Genomic DNA, 22,877 nt, shown 5'->3' with positions numbered 1-22,877 from the left:
TATATTGCATTTCTGTCACTAGATCCTCAGAAATATTAAACACTGAACCTTTAAATAGTTTCTCCTTTGGACACTTCCATGTTTGGTAAAGCAAAGGCCTGTGTATTAAGTATTTTTAAAAGCATTTCAGCTGATTTTAGCACACCTTCTGTAATTTTAACCAAGCTCCTTCCACCCAGTAATCACAGGAGACAAGTAGCTTTTTTTAATATTACAGGTGGCTAAATCTCATATCTTCCCCTAATGCTGATTAGCCTGAGACAAACCAACCGTTTATATTTATTCACTGTCAATATTATTATTTTTTTTAATTACGCCTTGTTTTACACACACCAGTTAGGTCAGCGAAATGGCATTTATGTTTTCCGACACCTTTCGCTCCATATAATGTCCCCTTAAGCATGTCCTAAGTCAATTTTCTAACATTAATTTTTGACCCTAAAGCTGACCTAACTCGTGTGTGTAAAACAAGGCGTGATAACATGTGACAGGAGGTTGTGCCTCTGAGCTGGATGAAAAGCAGGGTTAGCTGCTCTTAGCCGAGATGCTAGCTCATCAAACCCACGACAGACTTCCCAGCCAGCTGCTGGCTCGCATCCTCTTAGCATGATTCTCACGTCTCCTCCTGCCTTGGCAAGGAGGCAGCAGGGCTACCGGTGACTGGTGGCTGTCACACGACTGTATACTCGTCCCAGTCCTCCTCTGCACGACTCAGAGGCGAACATCAGCTGAGCTAATTAGCGAAGCTGCTTAAAGACCCTGCACAACGGAATTCATTTCGCTTTGGCGTTGCGCCTTGCCTACTAACTAGTTTTAATATAGCTACCAAATGCATGTGTCATTAATAAATGTATATTTCTGCGTTAAATCGAAACACAGACACTTAGCCCGTATGAAACATCTGTCAAAAGAACCGTGATAGAAATGATAATGAAAATCACCATCAATAGCGGCCAACATATCGGATCTGCAAAGGGACATGAATAATGCAGCTGATGTAGGCTCGGTAACGCTACATTGCTAAGAAAATATACCGTTCCCTCGCGTGAAGTTGGAAACATCCAGCACAGCAAGAATCGGAAGAATGGTGCCTTTGCTTTCAAAATAAAAGCGCCAATTTTAGTTTAAAACCCATTGCAGCACATGTATAGACACAGGTATAGCCCCTTAATTGTGAAAGTCTTTGCTGGGCTTTCTTTTTCCTAATGTCTCACTTGACGCTGATTAAAATATCTCGTTCCTCTGCCGTGTCTATCTAAGTTAGTAACTTCCAACACCGAATGTGACGGCCAGTATTCACATGTAACGTTGACGTTAAATATATACGTTACAAACTCCAAAGCAGAATGGCATATAGCGTCGTTTCAAAGCAAAGTCCACATCTGCCCGACCTGTCAAAAGGCAGGCAGCTAACGTTAGAGCAATGACAGTCAACGGAACCGGTTAGCTTAGCATACTGGCTAACGATAGCTAGCTCGGCAGCGAGGACAGCTCGTATCGTGACACCAACGTGCACAGGCAACCGACGGCAAAACGACACCGAGGTGCACAATTCCGAAGCATTTTATCACGTTTTACTAATCAGCCTACTTACCCGTTAGAATCCCTACTCGGGTCTGATGGTCGTGGTTGGTGAGCACCATACCGTCCGCCGCCATGTTTACAACCTCTGTCTGCACTGTGCCGGCACATACATAGAAACAGTGTGGTGTGCGGGCTGCTGCTGCACCTCTGGAGGACGACTCTGTATGTGTGTGAGCGCGCGTGTCCTTTGGGGTAAATGTCCTCCAACTCATAAGTGAAGATTTGGGGCAAACACACAAAAAAAACTAACAAACAAAACACTGGTAGCGAATGGAGTCAGGAAGCAGGACTAGTACTTTGTGAGACCCCAAAATAAGAGTTAGGTGACCCATGTGTAACGTTTAAATACATTACATTGGCCATAATGTGGCTGGTCAATCATCAGTCAGTGCTTCACTTTGTACCACATTTAGTCTATTATAGTCTTTTCCAGTTATCTTTAAGAGAACGTTTGGCACTTATGGAGATATAGTGAGACCACAGACATGTTCACGTCGCACACCAAAGCTGGCAAAGGTGCAACTGGCCGCAGACCCTCTAGACTTTGAGGACCATTGGTTTACTTTGTGCTCAGTAGTTTGTCGAGTTCGATTGCAGATTTGTCTGGTAATGTTTGTTTGGCATACTGCAGCACAGTATAAGCTAAAATGACCAACTACTAATTACTGAATTTTTCCGTTTATATGACACATATATCCTTTAATACATTTGTCTTTAATATAATCTCATAATGCCTTTTCATTCTGAAAGCCTTAAATAGTTTTTATTGTTCTGCCATTTAAACCCACCCCTCCAGGGGAGGAACAGTGATGGATGTGTGACAGATCACGAGGACCAGCTGTAAAATCAGCTTGCTGAGATGAACACACACCCTTTGACCTGTAATATCTGGATGAGAAGAGTTTTTGAAGGCCAAATTTATTTCTTTTTTTCTAATGCATGTCATTATATGATGTCTTCACTGTACATTAACTGAATCACAAACAGGTTAAGAATTGACATATGGGTCTGGTAATGATTGGTTTGGTACTTGTGTAATTTAAACAGTTTCATTACATTTGGATTTGGGACTTGGAACAGATGGTAGTGAATACTGCTTAAATGAAATATATTAATACTGGCATATTTGTTATGTATTTTAAGAGTTTCTTTTGCAATGTATCTATTTTGTGTGTGTGTGTGTGTGTTTATTTTATCTCTGGTTTGGTTTTCACTACTAAATAATTTTAAAATAAATAATTCTTTTAGTGACATTATTAATTGAAACTATGGGTCCTTGCAATATTTTATTTTAATTATTTTATTTTCTTCTTCTACGTTAAATTGTGATGGTAAAAGCCATATTTCAGCCAGACCAATAAATAATTTTAAATGTACAGAAAAATAGTTGAAAGCTCTTTCATCTTCAGGAGAAGTCCGAATTGCAAAACACTTTTTGTCTTGCAAATGTCTGCACAACAGACTCTAAGAGAGAGTTAAAACACAGTTTTATACCACTGAGAGATTTTGGAAGTGCAATAGCTACTCTACATATTACAGCACTTATAAAAATGGAACACATCACATGTAACATTCAGAGTTACAATAAGAGCTGAGAAAACGAACGACAAAACACTGAGACAAAGTAAACACAAGAAGTTGACTTATTACAAAATAGGCAGTTCTATGTAATGGTGGAATAGAGAAATTCAATATCATGAAATTATTAATTAAGAAAACACATCCCCTAATCGTAAATACAATGGGAATGTATAACTCTCTAAAGCAATATTTTGTCTTTAATGTTGAAGACCAAAGTCCTACATTTACTTCCTGTGTATTTACATAGAATGTAAGTTTTTTCTTAAAAGTTTGTTGTCACAAATCTCCCCAGCTCATAAACTTTACTTTAATTGGTCCCTGTTATTTTGATCTTGTTCACTTACTCTCTTGTAAATTCAGATTTCAGTTCCTCCTCCTGATCCTCACCTCACTCCCTTCACCTGGTTGTCCCCGCCTCGCTCCTCACCTGCCCTGCTGCTTATTAGTCTGTGCACTTGTACCAGCCTCTTGCAAAACTGGCCAGTCTTCAGCCTACCGTTTCAGTGTTCCCTAGTTAGTCTTGGCCTGCTTCACCTGTTTCCTGGACCTTCTTCTGCCTATTGGATTTTGATTTGTTTGCCTTTCTCTCAGACTGATAACCTGGTATTTTGATCCAGTCTGCTTAGTTATGAGTAAACTGAACTTTGCCTTGTATTACTGTCTCTGAGTTGTGCATCTGGGCTCATTCCTGTTAAGTTTCATCTGAAACTTGTATTCGTTTCTGCAATCAATAAACTTGGTAAAGGCTTGTGTGTCTTCATTGCACTACTGTTGCATACTCTTATATTTGTGGTATTTTATGCATATTTTATGTTTGTTATATGTGGAACCCAGGAAGAATAGCTGTTGCATTATTAACTAATGGGAATCTGAATAAACAAAATAATTTGCTTTACATTGGATATTGTTCGCAAGTCACAGAGCAATCAAAGAAAAAATACCAATTCAGATTGCTCCATCTTCCATTACACTAGAAAGAAATTAGAGATAAAACATAGAAAATCTGCAAACAGTCAGAATGATCAAACCCACAGAGGAATCATGTAATGGCCAAAACGTAAAAAAAATTAAAATAAAATAAAACACACGAAGGCATCGCTGATCCAAAAGCCCAGAATTTCCATATGCCTTCAGAGTCTAGTATTTTTTTGTATTTTGAGACAGAGTAAAGACTTGCCATTCAAATATCCATTGAGCACTACTAACTCATCTTGCGAGGATAATGTTTGTATGATAAGTTGTTACCTCTCAAAGAGCCAGTCTAGTCCCCAGCAGAACTTCAGTGTCATAAGCTTGATGGCTGTAGGAGGCAGTAGTGTTCAACATTTTGGTTCAATTAGGTTGGACAACCATCACCTCTGCCTGCTACAGTCTTCTTCTGGGCCTGTGAAGTCTCAATCCTGTGAGCCTGCTTTGGTGTAACAGGTAATGTATACACTGTCAAAATAGATCTTATTTTTGGCATTTAAATTATTTTTCCCCATTTTTTTAAATCATGTGAAACCAACATACTTAGTTGATTTAAGTCTTTTATTTGTTTAAAATGTGATGTTTGTGAGTCATCACCTCATCAGCTGTCTGACATTTGTTTAATGAAGGTAATAAAATGACACCATAGTTGAGATTAAATTGCTGGATTGCTTCACATCATAAAGTGACATCGTAAAATTGTTTATATTGTTAAGCCAGCAGTCCAAAACTAAATGATGTTTAATTTGCAATGATACAAAACAGAGTAAAGCAGGAATACCTCACACTGAGGACTGAAAACGAGAAATGGAACAGAAATATTTAAAATACAACTGTGATGGCAGAAAATTGTTTTTCTCTTATAATCTTTTAGGCAAGTACTTATAATAGCACTATTTTTTTTATCATTATTATGTCTTATATATTGTTTTTAATCTTTAACCTTTTCCGTGTATTATTATCCTTATTATTCTAGTCTGTCCACATGTGTAGGGTTGGGTCAGAGATATGAAGTTGTTTTATTGTTTTCCTTACTAGCTGTTCCTCTCCCAGCCTTGACTGGTCCCAGAGGATCTTTGTTCTCCAAAACATAGAAACTCAGACTGTGTAAATGATCATGCAGCCCTTTGCTCTGGGCCAGACGTTATGACTGTCCTAGGAGACAGAACCTCTGGTCCAGCTGATTTGTGTTATAGTACTTCTCTGTTTATTCTCTTTTATTAGTAAATTCTTCAAAGACAACGATTTGTTGTAACTCAATTATTTGCTCAATCCCTCCCGAGGTATACTACGATTCCCCACGACAGCAACAAATGTTATGATATGTTGTGGATGCCATTTCTGCAAAGGATAAAAGAACGAGTGATTACTCAACTGAAAATAGCCATCAAAAGTGGCATTAAATCAACAGAGATTAGTAATATTAAACTAATTTCAGTTAGATGGAGACACATTTCTAAAATTATTAAAAACATTTTACAAATCAAGTACATGTGTAGTCACTTTAACATTTTGTACTTTCACTGTATTAGAAAAAGTTACAAGGGGTGGTTTATTTATGTTTCTATTTTTCTCATGCGTACATTTCACTACAGATTTCTGTTAGATAAACAGGAATAACAGTGAACATTCAGAAGAAAGAGTAACAATGGTAAAGCCACAGCCATACAATTCTACAACAAGCTATGTTCCATGCAGCACTAAAGAATGTCCTGCTCTTCTGTGAGAATGCCCCATCTTTGCTGTGGTTGTGGCACCCACTATTATATGCTATCAGTAAGGGGTGATTAGTTTACACACAGCCATGTCATATGACATTAAACACGTGGTTAGCATTGTTATACGGTTTGGTTAGGCTTAGGCAAACATTGTGGTTTGGATTTAAATAAGTAAGTTACTTAAGTCACATGATATAAATTACATGACGCAAGTCAGTAACGCTATACACTCACTGGCCACTTTATTAGGTGCACCTGTTCAATCACTCAGTTCATTTAGGCATGTAGACATCGACAATGTTGAAGAAATACTGTGAGCAAGGTTCAGGTGGGAAGTAGTTTTGGAGACTGATGAAAACTTAACATAGCATGGTTAACTGAGCCCAGCTGAGGAGATACAGTGGCAGCATACAACATTTTATGTATCTGTCTTCCCCCTAGAGCCTGTAGGTTTCCCTATTAGGTCATCTTTAGCTGGCCTTAACCTAGAACAACAAATCTATCTGATATTTAGACTCTAGTGCTTCGTCATATTGGAATCTATCACTGCCCATGAGTTGTACTCTAATCTGTCGAGCCAGTCAGTTCTTGTAAATATTCTTGTAAGACTCAACCTTAAGATTCCCAGAGAACACTGATATCTGCTAGCCTGATGCCTGGGCTACTGTCTCTACCTTATCAGTTAAACTGTCATCTCCCTAATAAGGAGAAATAACTAGAGCTGAAAGGTCAGTGAACACTTGTAGGGTCAGCTAATGGCTTTAAGATGGACCTGTCTTATCTTCCCCTGTAACATCAATTAAGCCCCCTAAAAAACAAAGTTCAAAGCGAGCATCAGAATGTGGAAGAAAGGGGATTTAAGTGACTTTGAACGTTGCATGGTTGTTGGTGCCAGACGGGCTGGTCTGAGTATTTCAGAAACTGCTGATCCACTGGGATTTTCACGCACAGCCATCTCTGGGGTTTACAGATACATGCACACAACGGCACAGACAAACCACTAGCCTCTGAAGTTTAGAGAAAAGAGAAAAAACAAGGGTGGATAAATTATGTAATGTGCATACCAACTAAACATAAGGTATATTTCCATCACATTTGTTTAATAAATTTGAACAATATAATGGTGCTATCTTCAACACTTTATTGTTCTGGATTACTTATCTAAAGTGTTATTGTCCGATTTCAGTAAGTGGTGGCGGTGTTTGTGTGTTTTGTTGTAGATATGTAATGTCCTAGTCAAACTGTATTTTGTAGTAAAATTACTACAAAAGTACCTGGGAACCATGGAAGTCTCTGACACAACACAGTCCTGCAAATGTTTCACAATGAAAGCCCTGTTGGGAAATACAGGGATTTTGTGCACTTAATTTGAAATAAATACAGAAAGTATTGAGTCTGTATTAACAGCATTTTGTAGTAACAGAAATTTAATGGGTAAATGAATAAATCAATGAAAAATAAATAAAGTTTAGTTTTTGCATGTAGCCTGTAAAATTCCCTTATGACTATTTCAAAGAGGCCAAAAATGTTCTGTTTTGTCAATCTCCCCGTTTTGTATCACATGCAGTACATTATGTTTTTAGAAAAAATGGTGATGCAAAAACCTATAACAATGTTAGACCTTTATCACAGGATATCTTCTGTGCTTCACTGTATTTAAAACATTCTATACCTGAGGTGCCAACATACACCTATCTTTAGCCCATTAAAGCTGTGGAGATGGGGGTTTCTGGACTGTGACTGATTTAAAACACTAATGTAGAATTAAAAATGAAGTATTGCTGAAATGAAAAACACAAACATAAGATGTTTTGTTGGTTGTTCACTGTACAAAAATCTGTAGTGTGTCCTCTACCCATGGTGAATTAACTCCAGAAAAACCTGAACATCAGCTTGACCCCTCAAACGCAGCAGGAATGTGACATTAAAACCTAAGCCCTAGAGGTCACAACCACAGTGCAGTATTGGGTTGTCGAGTAAACTGAGCACCTCTTTCAATTTGTTATCAGCACACACCCACAGCATGGTGGGTGTGTTTTTTTCTATGCCACTGCTGTAATTAAAATTTGCATCTGCTGTGTCAGAATGAAATGCCAAACATAACCTGTTCTAAAATACATTTAGATATATGTTTTTGCAAGTACATTGATTTTCATTGTGACTGCGGCCACAACTGCTCCGTATTTTCAGAGGATTCAACTGATTACAGATTTGATTTTTTTTATTTAGGACCAAGTGAAAAGCTATGCATTTAAAATGGGACACAAAAAAGATAAATATTTTGAATGCCATTCATGTGACAGCAAATGAATAGCAAGGAAGATACGCTGCGCATTACTTCTCTGTATGCAGACTGTCATAAAAAGAAAGCATATGACATTTGAAGTCTGTTGAAACCTGTAACTTAGAGTGCAGATCATTTCACAGTTAACACACATTATTAATAAGTATAAAATCCTGTATGCTTTGACACTCCAAAGCAGACTGGAACAGATGCATCATTCATGCTAAATATATAAAATACAGACTGTCATCAAGAGGTCAGCACACTGTTGCTCTGTGAAATGTCTGATGCCTATAAACAACCAATTGTGAAGTTAAAATTACAAAACATAAATATTGCCTGACACAGTGCTTTATCTGAAATTAATTGCAGTTAATGCCTCTTTAGCCTTGGCACGATCTTTGCAGCCACCTCTCTGGTCAGGCGCCAGGTTGTTGAATAGCATATGAGTCACTCTCACTGTCCGCACTGCTAGCAGCTTGCTTACAGCCACTGTTGAGAGCGAATGTCCATCTACAGTATATTGTCAAACTACAAATACGTTATAATAATAGCTATTATTTAAACCATTTATATGGTGACAGACTGCTTCAAAAGGATTTTACCAGAGCAAGGAGCAGGTCCAATGCTGGTCTTCAAAACTCTGAAAGTGGGGATAAAAATCCGACAGAGGTGTGGAAGAGATCCGATGCATAGGACATGAGGGCATGTGATGCACTGGAGCTAACTGGGGAGTTCTGTAGTTTGTAATGATAACTAAAAGAATTTATTGTAGTACCACATTCAGATTTCCTCAGAGGAAATCTGAGGAAATCTGAAATCTGAAAACTGGTATGGAGGACTAGAAGGCACGGGAGGTGGAGGGATGGGGACAAGTGGTGCAATAGGAGGAGGAGAATCTGACGATATTTATTGGTGAATATAAAATAATTCACAATCATACACTTATCATACCAGCAAAACCTAAAATGTTGAGAATGACTAAGGTCTGCCAGGAATCTGGCTAAGAAGACCTGGTTACACCCCACGGTTCTCAACTGATGATTGATTGATGGTAGTAGCCCTTGAGGAAAAGTTACTTTGAGTAAATGTTTGTTTTTGTACCTCTGTCAAAGTTTTCAGTGATCAGTTGCATTGCTTTTCTGTTTTCTTTTTTGACACACTCAATGTAGAGGGATTTTCTAACTAGCTTTTCTAAGCAAACATAAATGCAAGGCCCACCTTTTCTTAACTTCTCCTATCTGACTTTTGACACCAATATTTTCTTAACCAGATTATTCTATACTTAAACATGCACATATGACTTGAAGCCTATTCTGTTTTTCTGTTATTAGCTGTAATATTCTGTACATTTTTATTCCATATTATTGCTAGGAACAATTTTGTAGAAGCTGGATATTAGTAGGGACACGTCACTACCGTCATTACCTAATTCTTTGTCCTCGGATGAAAGTTCAACACAAATGCGCAAACTCCATTCACTGATGAAGACAGTATTGATGAGGTTGAAAGATTTTAAAAAAGCTAGAGAGTGGAACTTGTCCTTACGATAACTAATACTATATCAGTTTCAGTCTCCACTGTAGATTATCTTTATAGTTGCCACATCTTGCTCCTCTGCAGGTTCTGAGCTGTTCCACTCATCATTTCCTGTTGAGAAGAGGCTGGAGTTGACTTTAAGGACCCATTCTGTGATTCTCTGGTCAGTGTAGTACTCCTCATTACTGTCCTTGAGCTTCTCCAGACGACCTTTGTCTTCAGAGCCCTCAGATTTTGTTTCAATAGCTGAGTCATCAGAGCAGAAATCTCTTTGTTGTCTTGCTTTGCAGAGACAGGCATCATGTTTAACCCTGACTGACATCATTGTACTGCTGTCATTGGCACCAGGATCACTTGCGTCATTCTTCTTTTGTCGTACAAGAGGGTCCACTGGTGCTGGAGTCAATGTTGCAGCTGGCTGACCATCAAAGGTCCGTTTAATCAGTCTGCTGCACGTCTGTGAATCCTGGACGGCTGCTTTGTTTCCTGCTGAAAAAGCAACACTGATTTTATTACATTTGTTAGACTCCTGATTCACTTTCCCATACTGTGTAACCAAAACGTGAAACGTATTTTCGATCATCACGTTACCAGTTGGTAAATTGTTACTAAATCCTTTGGGTTTGGCTGACCCCTTACTCTGTACTGCAAGAGCATCACGTTCCACTTTGCCAGAGATGGTTCTTGATCCACTGATAGGTGGTAGAGGGATGCTTGGTTTAGACCGACCCATGAGACATTTTGTCTTGGACAGGACGTGTACTGTGTTATCTAATTTTGCAGCTGCTTGGAGACAAATTTGATTGCGTGATTGCGTTTTGATGTCTGCAACAATTGGTCTGTCAATCCGTTGGATGCCGATTCCCAAAGATAGGCTTTTCCTTTCAGTAACATTTAATCCCCATCGTCTGAATCTTCTGCTCCTGTTTAAATCTGATCGATCCTGCTTGTTGTGAAAATCTGTGTGCGGACTTTTCATAGCTTCAACAGTTTGTTGCATCCTCTGTCAGGAAAAGTGGTCCATCTTTAATGCACATGAACCCACTTGACTGTCACCCTTCTTTTATACTGCCTGTCACTTCAAGAAACCGCCCACTCCACACACACACACACACACACACACACACACACACACACACACATACACGCGTACCTATCCAACAGTGCACCGTCGGAGTAAACTGCCAAGTGTGGACCTGTGTTTCCAGTCCTTTTGAAGTAAAATAAATATAATACAAAATTTACTTTTACTGTCTTTTAACATAATATTACTGCAAATTTGCTTTTTTTGGCTTTTTAAAGAAATTGCCAAGAGGGGACTTAGATCCTTAAACGATAGCTACCTATCCAAGAGGGGACCTCCATTGTTATGCAGTGGAACTGTCTGTGCTCATTCTCACCTAATGAGTGTTTTTACCTTCAAAGACTTTCTTTGTTTCTTTCAAAAATGGATCATTTAACTTTAATGTGAGCGATGTGTAAACATTTCACCGTGATCCAAACTTTAATCACTTTAACTGAAAATAAATAAACTTTAAACTTTAATTCAGAAGTAACTTTGCTGCATGCATTGATATCAAGCACTACAGTATTACCAACAAAAATTACTTGATCTAGGTTTCAAATACCGTTTAAATAATAATAAAATATCTTATTACACTAGTGCACTTATTTTAACTTTCTCTTAGGGGAATTCATATTCTTCTGTGTGGGATGGTCATTTTTATGACCTGTGTGGAATGGTGATGTATGCATTTTAAAGAGTTACTTTGTATTTGCTCTTAATAACTGAATCTTAGACTGGTTTTGAATCACACATCCACTACACTCTGTTAAGGCTATTTGGATATCTTTAGGGGCTAAAGTCATTTATGAATATAATAAGGTCAGACAACAGATAATGAGTTATCCTTTTTCTAATAAGGATAATTTGACATTCAAACTATAGCATGTATGACAAACGAAAGCAAAAACAATAATACTTAAAATATAATCTCAACTAAGCAGTCTGTTGACACATGATTTGATAATATGCTTTTGAAACAAAACTTAAAGGCTCAGCAATAGTAGATTTCCTAACTAGTATTAAGCTTCAGACTGTAAGATAAAAGGCTACCCAAATAAATTGATGTCCTGATGGGTTTTCATCAGGAATGCATGGTATTTTCATGTTTGCATTAGGCCTACAGAAAAAAGGTCCACACTTGTATGGCATTTAATGACATGAATCCACTTTGGTTGCTACATAACAACACATGTCCCCTCTTAGATAGTATGGAGCAACAGTCACACTCCAACATCCAGCATCAATAATTATTCCGCATGATTTGTTATGTTTTTGTAATGAAATATAAAGTCTCAGCTTTAATGGATGGCGTAAACATTTTCACTCTTGACACTGTATTATAATGAAGGGCTGCCCACAAGTTTAGGGAGTCATAAGTAAAACTTTACCAACTTAAACCTTCAAGAGCCTGAAGTTTGATCCTCCACCTGAGAAGCTGCTGTCCTTTGCTAAGAAATGTGTAACCCACATTACCCATGAGAAAAAGACTATTACCGATGACATGACATCCAGAGGCAAAGTCGATCCCTTGTTGAAGTGTGGAATGAAAATGCTGGTTTAGTTACAGACTTGCAAGCTTCGATGTACCTGTGTACTTTATGGACAAGCCCTAATATAAAGGGCTACCCAAATTAATTCATGAAGCATTAATGTCCTGATGAGTTTTCATCAGGAATGCATAATATTTACTGGTCCGCATTGCCTACAGAAAAAAAGGTCCACACTTGTATGGCATTAAATGACAGGAGTCCACTGTTGGTTGCTACATAACGACACATGTCCCCTCTTAGATAGTATGGAGCAACAGTCACACTCCAACATCATTAAATATTCCTCAAGCATGATTTGTTATTATTGTTTTGTAATGAAATATGATGTCTCAGCTTTAGTTGATGGCTTAACCATTTTCAATCTTGACACTGCATCAAAATGAAGGGCTGCCCACAAGTCAGGAGAGTCATAAGTACTTTAAGATAAATAAATAAAAAGTAGGAACAACATGGTCAGCAGCAAGATACTTTGTATTAATTTTTTATTAATTGCTAAAAACATATTTATTAAGTTTTACTAGACCTTTGAAATGGTTTAGCCCCCAAATCTTCCAAATATGATATTGACCAATTAGGACATGATTTTAATCAATTTTACAATGTACTTGTTTCTTTAATCTATATTTATAGGTGTGCATTTTGTTTGTTGATTTGCATTACAGAAATGTCCACTGTTGGCTGGTATATAATGACACAAGTTCCCTCTTAGATAGCATGAATCGACACTCACACTGCAACATGGATGAGTAAAAAAGAAATGTATGATTCTTAAAAGAAAATTATAATGTAACCTAAATAGAATCTTTAGTTATACTTGTAAATAAGGTCTATTGTTATGTAACAAGTAATAGTTTCCAAATAACTCTCAATTAAGTCTTTTCCAACTCATAATATGTTCTTCATTCAAAAGTATTGCTCATAACTAGTTCACTGGTATTTGACGCTTATTGACCCACACACATTCCCTATTCTGAACTTGCCTCCTTTCTCCAAACAAAACATTAAAGCAAAAAACTTTACCAACTTAAAAATTCAAGAGCCTGAAGTTTGATCCTCCACCTGAGAAGCTGCTGTCCTTTGCTAAGAAATGTGTAACCCACATTACCCATGACAAAAAGACTATTACCGATGAGACATTAAATGACAGGAATCCACTGTTGCTACATAGGGCACATGTCCCCTCTTAGATCCTATGGAGCAACAGTCACACTCCAACATCATTAAATATTCCTCAAGCATGATAAATAAATTTAAATTAGGAAGTAAATGGTCAGCAGGAAGATTCTTAATGTTCTTTTTTTATTTGCTAAAAACAGATTTATTATGAACTTTCACCAGCCCTTTGAAAGGATTTAGCCCCCCAATTTTCCCAGTATATTGACCAATTATGACAATCACAGGATTTCAATCAATTTTACAATGTACATGTATCTTTAATCTATATGTAACGGAATGCATTTTGTTTGTTGTTTTGCATTACAAAAATGTCCACTGTTGGCTGGTACATAATGACACAAGTTCCCTCTTAGATAGCATGGATTGACACTCACACTCCAGCATGAATAAATAAAAAAGAAATTGATAATTTCTAAGAGAAACTTATAATTTAAACTAAATATAATCTGTAGTTACTTGGGGTTTGAAGAGACACTAAGTTTACAAGACTAGGCGAGACACAATATTGGGTGCAAGTGTGAAATGTTAAGTAGTTCAAGTTCAAAGGCCTAACGATCATCATTGGTCGCAAGAAACCCTCCCCCACACTGCAGACAATCAGACACAGATTCTCACTGCAGACAATCAGACACACGTTCACACCCCTCACCTGCTCCAGGTCACCTCTCAGAGACCGCACTCACACTTTCTCCAGGATTTTGTATTTAGCTTAACTCTGCATTGGATGCTAATTCATAACACAGTTTCCTACAACCACAAAAAGAAAACGGTAGAAATATATGTAGACATATGTTTAGTAAAAGTGCCCAAACACCCAATTCTAATAAAAATCTGATGATGGTACAGCCAAAGAGAGAAAATAAATACAGGAGAGAGGAGATGCATGCTAATAAGCCACAGGTTTGATTAGAACTGGGCCACTGCAGTAAGAACTCATTTGTGTATGGTGCACATGCTCCTGAAGACACACGCTCATAAACTGAAAGTTTCTTGCTCTCTTCTCTCTTAACTTTGACCCTCAATTTACTGTATACTGCACTATAATGGCCACTCTACATTTTGGGTTTCAACAATACGCTTAAAAGAAATGTATGCCAGTTTGTATAGCATATTTACAATATTGGTAAGCCTGAGAGAAGTTCTCACCACTGTTAAATTATAGTATCCCTGACACAAGTGGCATGTAACACAAAATAAATTAAACACTCAATAAACACAATTAAGGCAAATAAAACAGAAGCCTTTTAACTACATAGCCTAAATACCTATGGTAGAAGCACAAAAAGCAAGGACAAATGACCAAATAATAAAAATCTGAGCAAGATAATAAGGCATTATGTTGGTTCTGAGACAGGCTGTAGGTAACTCCACCACTACACTTAATGTACGTAGAAGTTTAAATTCATCAGAAGAGAGTGACCTAGAATTTGAATGACTATGAATGCCTGGTTGACATTCATTGTAAGCCTTACATATTAAATGATTCCCACTGCTTGTAAACCTTTTCAGTGACTTTAAGCATTGTTGATCATGTGTCAGACCAATCAGAGAGACCATCAGTCTTCCTTCTTTTGAGATAGATTTCCATCCAAATACACTATATGGACAAAGGTGCTACCCCTGTCCTAATAAATTTGGTAGGGGCTGTGTTTTCATGGGTTGTTAAGGGAAATCTTGCCTATGGATTTAGAATGGGATGTCATAAAAGTAATGCGTAGGTGTTGCTGTATTTTTGTCCATACTAGTGTAATAAATTAACTCCATATTATACACAATCGCTTTAAAATTAATTTGGTGATATTTTAAAAGTTATTCAACCCCATTATTTGGGGGGTGTACTAAATCGCACATATGTATGGTTATTATACTAATTCTTAGTAGATGTTTTCTGGTATAAAACACCTTATTTAGCTACTTTTTGTGAGTAGCTTGTAACATAGGGTACAATTTTCAACAAAAGTGGAGTATTGTACATCCGCTCTTTACAGTTTCAAAATATCTCCCACAAGACTCCAGAGAAGTTGCATTACTAAAGGCCAAGTCACTGGTTTGCGATCTTGACGCCCTAACGACCATCGTCAGCAACAAGAAACCATCCCCCACGCTGCACACAATGGAGAACAATGACTGAAACTTCACAACCCTCACCCAAGATGACTTCTCAGAGACAGCTCTCAACATTTCAACCTTAAAACATTTGTGAATCACATAGGCTCTAGTCACTTAAATGTAGAGGATTCTTTTAAATCTACATCATTAACTGAAGACATGTGTAACTCTTTCTAAAAAATCCACAACAATACCTTCAAGCAGTATGTCTGACATGTCTACCACAGTAAACAAAAGTAAATCAAACCTATATCTAATTGCCAGAGAACATTTGCATTACTATGCCAGCAGTAGTTAGCATTTGATGTCTTATCCTAAGAACCAATCACTGTCCAGATAGCTAGTCAGGATTGTGTATATATTCTGGGCTCCTCAGAGAAGGTGCATGGCAGTCTTTGGTGTCTTGTGGAAGTGTTGACAAGTATGCAGTTTTTTGAAGGAGAAAACCAACTTTAAAATTTCTTTACTATTCTTACTAATCGTTTACCAGTCATCCATTTATCTGTCTATCTTAACGGTATGTAGACATATTTCACCTGTGTTGTTCTTTTGAAAAACTTTTTCATCTTTCCATCCTGAAGACCAAAGCGAGAGGTAAGTTGAACATTTTTACCAATACCCCTTGTATGTTTTCATCAAGGCTGTTTGTAACTAAACTATCAAATTAAATATATATATATATATATATATATATATATATATATATATATATATATATATATATATATATATATGTATAACATAGTATATTCTGACTGTATCAGATTGTACAGATAGTTTGTTATTGTATATTGATTGCTTAGTGTGTAAATATTTTTACACCTATGTAGAATGTTACCTGTATATTGTATATAGGGTTATATAGTATGAATATTATTTATACTAATACATAGAATTTTAACTGATTCTACTTTTATTGTATTTTATTCCTTACATTCCTATATACATATATGTACACAGAAAAAGTACTGATAGCTTATATTGTTTTACAAAGTCACCCAAGTTATCATGCTGTTCTTCTCATTGTATAAACAATAATCTTAAATTAACTTGTTATAAGTCAAGACACCATATGATGTATAATATATTGTAAAACATTTCACTGGAAAATGAGAACCAGAAGGGTTTTTCCTAAAAAGGAAGCCTTGCAACTTCACTGCATCTGAGAAAGAAAAAGCCAAATTTCAGAAAGGATTCATCTACAAGGAGAAAGGTATTAGATCAGAACATAAGATTCTCTATTCAATACTGTATTTAACTACAACTTTCTTGGTTGCTAATGAATTATAAGGAAATGGAGCATTGTTAAGTGTGTGCATAGTATTATACACTATATATAGTTATATGTTGCCATGTAAGGTGCAACCTGAAAATGGTTTAAAGGCATAGCTTGATTTTGTGTTCAGATATGAGAACAATATTGATCTTGTCATTCAACTCTCAGCAAGTCAGTCAAGCTAAGCAGGCAACAATTAAAATAAGAAATACCCACTGCCATCATACATAGTGTACAATTTTGTGTGTATTATATAAATGTAGATACAAATCCAAACCCTTAGGGTGACATTGCATAAGATCCCATCGAGTGTTAGAATTGCTGAGATAGTGTTGGTCGTTCATGGAATTTGATGACAGACAGACTGACAGATAATTCATTTATTCAGTATAAAAATCACCACCAAAAACACTGAGCCAGGAGAATTCTTGCAGGAATATATTTGAAGACACATCACTGACTCCAAAGAAGGGGCCCGGTTCTGAGAGTACTCCTTGTTATGGTACTAAAGAAGTCCTCAACGATTACACAGTGGCATTAAAGTACTATAAAACAAATGTCTGGGTTTGATAACAAACCGATTCTCTATTCCCTCAACAGCCCAGGACCTCCACATCCAGCATCTTCACCACCAAGATTGTCTGAGACCAGCCAGCCGGACAGCTGCTGCAAGAATCGTTTAGCATCCTCAAATAATTTCTGCACAAACTGTCAGGAACCATCTCAGGGAATCTCATCTGCATGCTCGTCATCCTCTTTGGGGTCTCGACCTGACTGCAGTTTGCCATCATAACCGACTTGAGTGGGCAAATGCTCACATACGATGGCGTCTGGCACTTTGGAGAGGTGTTCTCTTCATGGATGAATCCCAGTTTTCACTGTGCAGAGCAGATGACGTGTGTATGGCTTCGTGTGGGTGAGCGGTTTGTTGATGTCCTAGTTGTGGATCGAGTGGCCCATGGTGGCGGTGGGGTTATGGTATGGGCAGGCGTGTTTCACGGACAACAAACACAGGTGCATTTTATTGATGGCATTTTGAATGCATAGAGATACCATGACGAGATCCAGAGGCCCATTGTTGTGCCATTCATCCACAACCATCACCTCATGTTGCAGCATGATAATGCACGGCCCTATGTTGCAAGGATTACAATTCCTGGAAGCTGAAAACATCCCATTTCTTGCATGGCCAGCATACTCACCGGAGGAATTGGGGCAAAAACAAAAGTGTTGCGTTTATAATTTTGTTCAGTGTAAGAACACAGAAGAGGGTGGGCACATGAGGAACTTTCAGTTTAGGAGTTTGTGTGTGTCTTAGCTTAAAAGCACATTCAATAAAGTTTGCTTCAACATAGTTCTGTATATTTTGTACTGTTTTCTATTTGTGGTTGAACAACTTGTGTTATGAATAGCCATCCAACGTTGTGATGGTTCTGAGATGATCTATAGGTAACTCATCACTATTTCAATGGCTATTAAAATCACTAACACACATTTAAACTGTACATGCTAAAGAAAGAAGTTGAAAATACTGAGATGTAAAAATCTATAAAGACAAATACCTGCCAAATATCAGTGTGAACTTAATGCAGCACTGGTTGTGTGTTCTCCAGTTGATGCAAACTCTAAGTTCCATTGTTACGATGCTGCACCATTTGACAGCCCTCAAATATGCTTCTCTATTCGCCAACAAATGTTTAACCCCACATTTCAAAAAGCTACAATGAGAACATTGCTGGTGACACTTTTCTAAAAAACAAAAACAACAACACTACAGCTTATATATTTGGTTTAGATTATAATTTTCGAATTGTCCATTTTGCTTATTTCATATTATTTGTAAAGTGTGTCTGAATGTCTCTGTGGACCTTTCTCTAAGGCTAAGAACAAATGTACTGCCGAAGCATTTTAGAAAGATTTTCAATTTTTCAGAGACAGGCTTCATTTAGCCCCTTAATTACCACATCATAAAACCTAAACACGCACATATGAACTTGTTCATTTGTAGCTAAACTAACCTTTTCAACATTTCACACTTTAGTTTGACATGATGTGATTTCAACTGTATAAAAGTAGCTCATCTCGGCCACACCTACTGACTACCAGTTATGCACAGCGTTCTAACTTTTCAGCTGTATTCTAAAACTAACATAGCTATCCTTATTAGCTAGGCTCCTTACATGCTTGCTGATAACTTTTTTGAAGGTGGGTCTCCGACATTGACAACATTGTGTTGGATAGATTTGTCAGCAGTTTAGGAAACTAACTATTCAATTGACAGACAGGTCTGTTGTCAATGTGTTTGCGAGCAACAACTTCCTAAATATAGATTTAGGACACATACAAACACTGGTCATGATAATTAACAGCATTAAATCCATTGATTAAAAATTAAGAGATCTTGCAGCTGACCTTTGTATTCATTTTGTTTTTACTTTCACTTTTTTTGTGCTTTTAAAATACTCATTCTGCTGTCTACTGGGTAGTCTATCATTTTAGTAGTCTGAAGCTTGAAACAATTTAGGAATTTCACTAAAACTCAGCCTTTGTATTTTGTTGAAAATAACTTCAATAAAAACTCAGGCTTTATATTTTCTTACAATAACAGATTATACCAAATAAAGACACTCTGTAATTAGTTTCTTCTCATAAGTATGATTAAATTTGCTTATTTATTTTTTCTCACAAGTTGGAGTGTGATTATCGCTCCATGCTATCTAAGAGGGAACTTGTGTCATCATGTACAAGAGAACAGTGGACTCCTGTCGTTCCACACAGTACAAGTGTGGTCCCTTTTTCTGTAATTCAAATCAATAAATAAAATGCATTTCTGTAAGTGTAGACTAAGCACATAGATATGATGACAAAATGTATTGACATTCAGTGGTTGTGAAAACTGGTCAGTTTGGTGTTTTAGGACTGAACAAGTTTAAAGCTGTAGTCAAAGTCTGATGTGAAATACTTTTTAACAATTAATTAAAACTGAATAGAAAGTATCTTACCTCTAATCATTTAATTAATAATTCAACTCTGGTTGTTTTTCTATTTTTGTTCCTTTTTTTGGAATCTACAATTCATTTTACTCTCCAGGCCTTCAGTGTAGCCCTTTATTTTGATACATGTTGATCTTAAAACACAAGACATCCACTAAACCTCAGCCTTTATATTTTGTTTTAAAAGAATGTATAGAAAATAAAGAGACTATTTAGTTAGTTTATTTTGTCTCAAAAGTATGATTAAATTTGCTTATTTATTATTTTCACACAAGTTGGAGTGTGATTATCGCTCCATGCTATCTAAGAGGGAACTTGTGTCATCATGTACAAGAGAACAGTGGACTCCTGTCGTTCCACACAGTACAAGTGTGGTCCCTTTTTCTGTAATTCAAATCAATAAATAAAATGCATTTCTGTAAGTGTAGACTAAGCACATAGATATGATGACAAAATGTATTGACATTCAGTGGTTGTGAAAACTGGTCAGTTTGGTGTTTTAGGACTGAACAAGTTTAAAGCTGTAGTCAAAGTCTGATGTGAAATACTTTTTAACAATTAATTAAAACTGAATAGAAAGTATCTTACCTCTAATCATTTAATATATAATTCAACTCTGGTTGTTTTTCTATTTTTGTTCCTTTTTTGGAATCTAAAATCCATTTTACTCTCCAGGCCTTCAGTGTAGCCCTTTATTTTAATACATGTTGATCTTAAAACACAAGACATCCACTAAAACTCAGCCTTTATATTTTGTTTCAAAAGAATGTATAGAAAATAAAGAGACTATTTAGTTAGTTTATTTTCTCTCAAAAGTATGATTAAATTTGCTTATTATTTTCACACAAGTTGGAGTGTGATTATCGCTCCATGCTATCTAAGAGGGAACTTGTGTCATCATCTACAAGCGAACAGTGGACTCCTGTCGTTCCACACAGTACAAGTGTGGTCCCTTTTTCTGTAATTCAAATCAATAAATGAAATGCATATCTTTAAGTGTAGACTAAGCACACAAATATAATGGGGGGAAAAAAAGTATTGATGTCCAGTGCTTGTGAAATCTGGTCAGGTTAGTATTTTGCGACTGAACAAGTTAAAATCTCTAGATAACAAATGTCAAATATTTTTTTATTAATTCATTCATTTTTTATAATGAATTAAAACCATAAAAGTATCTTTATACTGACCATTTTATTTATAATTCTACCCTGGCTGTTTTTCTATTTTTGTTCCCTTATTTAGAATCTAAAATTCTCCAGGCCTTCAGTGTAGCCCTGTATTTTAATACATGTTGATCTTAAAACACAAGACATCGACTAAAACTCAGCCTGTATATTTTGTTAGAAAAAATTAAGAAATTGTGTTTCAAGAGACAGCTTTCTTTACTGAGTAGCTTGTATAATAGCCCCTCTACAGTCTGATAGACTCCCTGGGGCTGCAAGCCATTCACTCTATAGGGGAGTGTTAAGAACGACGTGTGTGAATGAGTCGTTAAAATCTTTGCTTGATCCACTAGAGGCACTGCTGAGTATGGACTTAAACACTCACACACCTGCAGGTCCCCTCTTGACAATAGTTTAAAAAATTTACCAGATGGTTTTAGACATGATTTTAGCATGATTTAAAGCATGTCCAACAGGGGACCTAAAAAATGTCCCCTGTTCACTTTTTAGTCCCCTCTTAGTGGGTGTGTAACGACGTCGAGGTCCACTGTTAGATAGGTTGGTAAGTGCACACACACACACACACACACACACACATCCCTGAGCAGACACTTGATCTGTAACATTACCCTTAATTGGTTACCTGTAAGGAACAAAACTCTTTCACAGTAGATGAAAAGCCATGCATCATCAACACACAACCACACAGGAGAATCTTTCTTTCGTGCCAGTGTAAAAGAGTTGGTGTACAAGATTAAAGGGGCTATTTGTAGTTTTTTAGTGAAATCACTTTCACTTTTTTATTGCCTGCTTCTGAACAGGTTGTACTTTCACTGCAAAGCAAATATATTGTGATTTTGTGCTTTAGTTGAGTCAAATTAAACAATTTTAGGTTGTCAGCTACGCCAAAGTCCTTATGGGCAAGTCATGTCACTCAGCTGCCATCTTGGCAACGCCTCCGGGCCGCTATTTCAGACTAACAAGACTGGGGAGAGAGTCAGAACTGCGCATTTACTTGTGACCTGAACATGAAAACTGAAGATGAATAGAATCAGCAGGAAAATCTAATAAATATCGGCAAAAAAACTTGACGACTTTGCCCCAAAATAAGGTTTCAAAAGCGTTTTTCCCCACAGTTTATACATAAGTAAAACAGACCCTTATGTCAGTGGAACCACACGACTGGCTAAAATATGATTCCCGCTTTGGCTGTTAAAAGCAGACGATTGGCTTTCTAGCGGGAGGGGCAGGATAACAGCCATCTTTGCCGTTACAGGCTTTCCCCGTAGAGTTGTATCGAGGATGTGATTGAGTGGCGTGTCTCCTCTATAAAACGTCTCTGGCTACGCCGACCAGTTGCTAACGTTATCCATTGCATGGCTCTCCACTTCACCAGCTAACGTGGTCCATATCTTGTGTACCACTGGTATTATGTCAAAGTGTTGATTTTAGCCTGCAAAAAATGATGTAACGGTACAAAGCAAATGTCAAGTGATTTGTTTATACTAGCCAATAGTGATACAAGGCAGAGCCAGCCAGCTTAGTTACATGTAATGTTTTAGTACATTACTTATACAATAATGCAACATAAGAGTGCAGGACAACAACAAAGTTGAAATCCCATTCAGTAAGTGACAGTAATGTTACTTACTATGGTCAGACTTATATACTTAGTGTGGCAACAATCTCATTTAATATTAAGTCTAGCTCACTAACTGTTTTTCGGTATCATCCAAAACATTTTAGCTATGCTGACACTGCTGAGCCTCTTTGGTGAAAGATCCTCAACGCCACAATGTAGTGTTATCACATAACGAGCACGGATTAGTTCAGTGTCAATCTGATAAAACATTAGGCTACTGTAACGTT

The 22,877-nt window shown here is 37.0% G+C and overlaps 1 protein-coding gene and 1 long non-coding RNA gene across 3 annotated transcripts in view; one reads left to right on the top strand and one right to left on the bottom strand.

Annotated features, from left to right (window-relative positions):
* Positions 1 to 2,512, bottom strand: part of gphna (gephyrin a) — a 46,698-nt gene extending 44,186 nt beyond the window's left edge. The window contains exon 1 of one of the 2 annotated variants that reach the window (XM_038729874.1): positions 1,595 to 2,512. In XM_038729874.1, the coding sequence (XP_038585802.1) occupies positions 1,595 to 1,796 (202 nt within the window). In that variant the 5' untranslated portion in view covers positions 1,797 to 2,512. The remainder of the gene's footprint in view (positions 1 to 1,594) is intronic. The other variant, XM_038729873.1, reaches the window with a different exon arrangement.
* Positions 1,712 to 3,819, top strand: LOC119910994. The gene is made up of 2 exons (XR_005445733.1): positions 1,712 to 1,776; positions 3,526 to 3,819. It is a non-coding gene; the product is annotated as an uncharacterized LOC119910994 (long non-coding RNA).
* Positions 3,820 to 22,877: the final 19,058 nt, after the last annotated feature.

The sequence above is a fragment of the Micropterus salmoides genome, unplaced genomic scaffold (genome assembly GCF_014851395.1).
Source record: "Micropterus salmoides isolate LMB-PRFRI ecotype aquatic unplaced genomic scaffold, ASM1485139v1 Ms_hic_scaffold_19, whole genome shotgun sequence".
Classification (NCBI taxonomy): Eukaryota; Metazoa; Chordata; class Actinopteri; order Centrarchiformes; family Centrarchidae; genus Micropterus; species Micropterus salmoides.
This window is presented reverse-complemented; position numbering and strand designations above follow the sequence as displayed.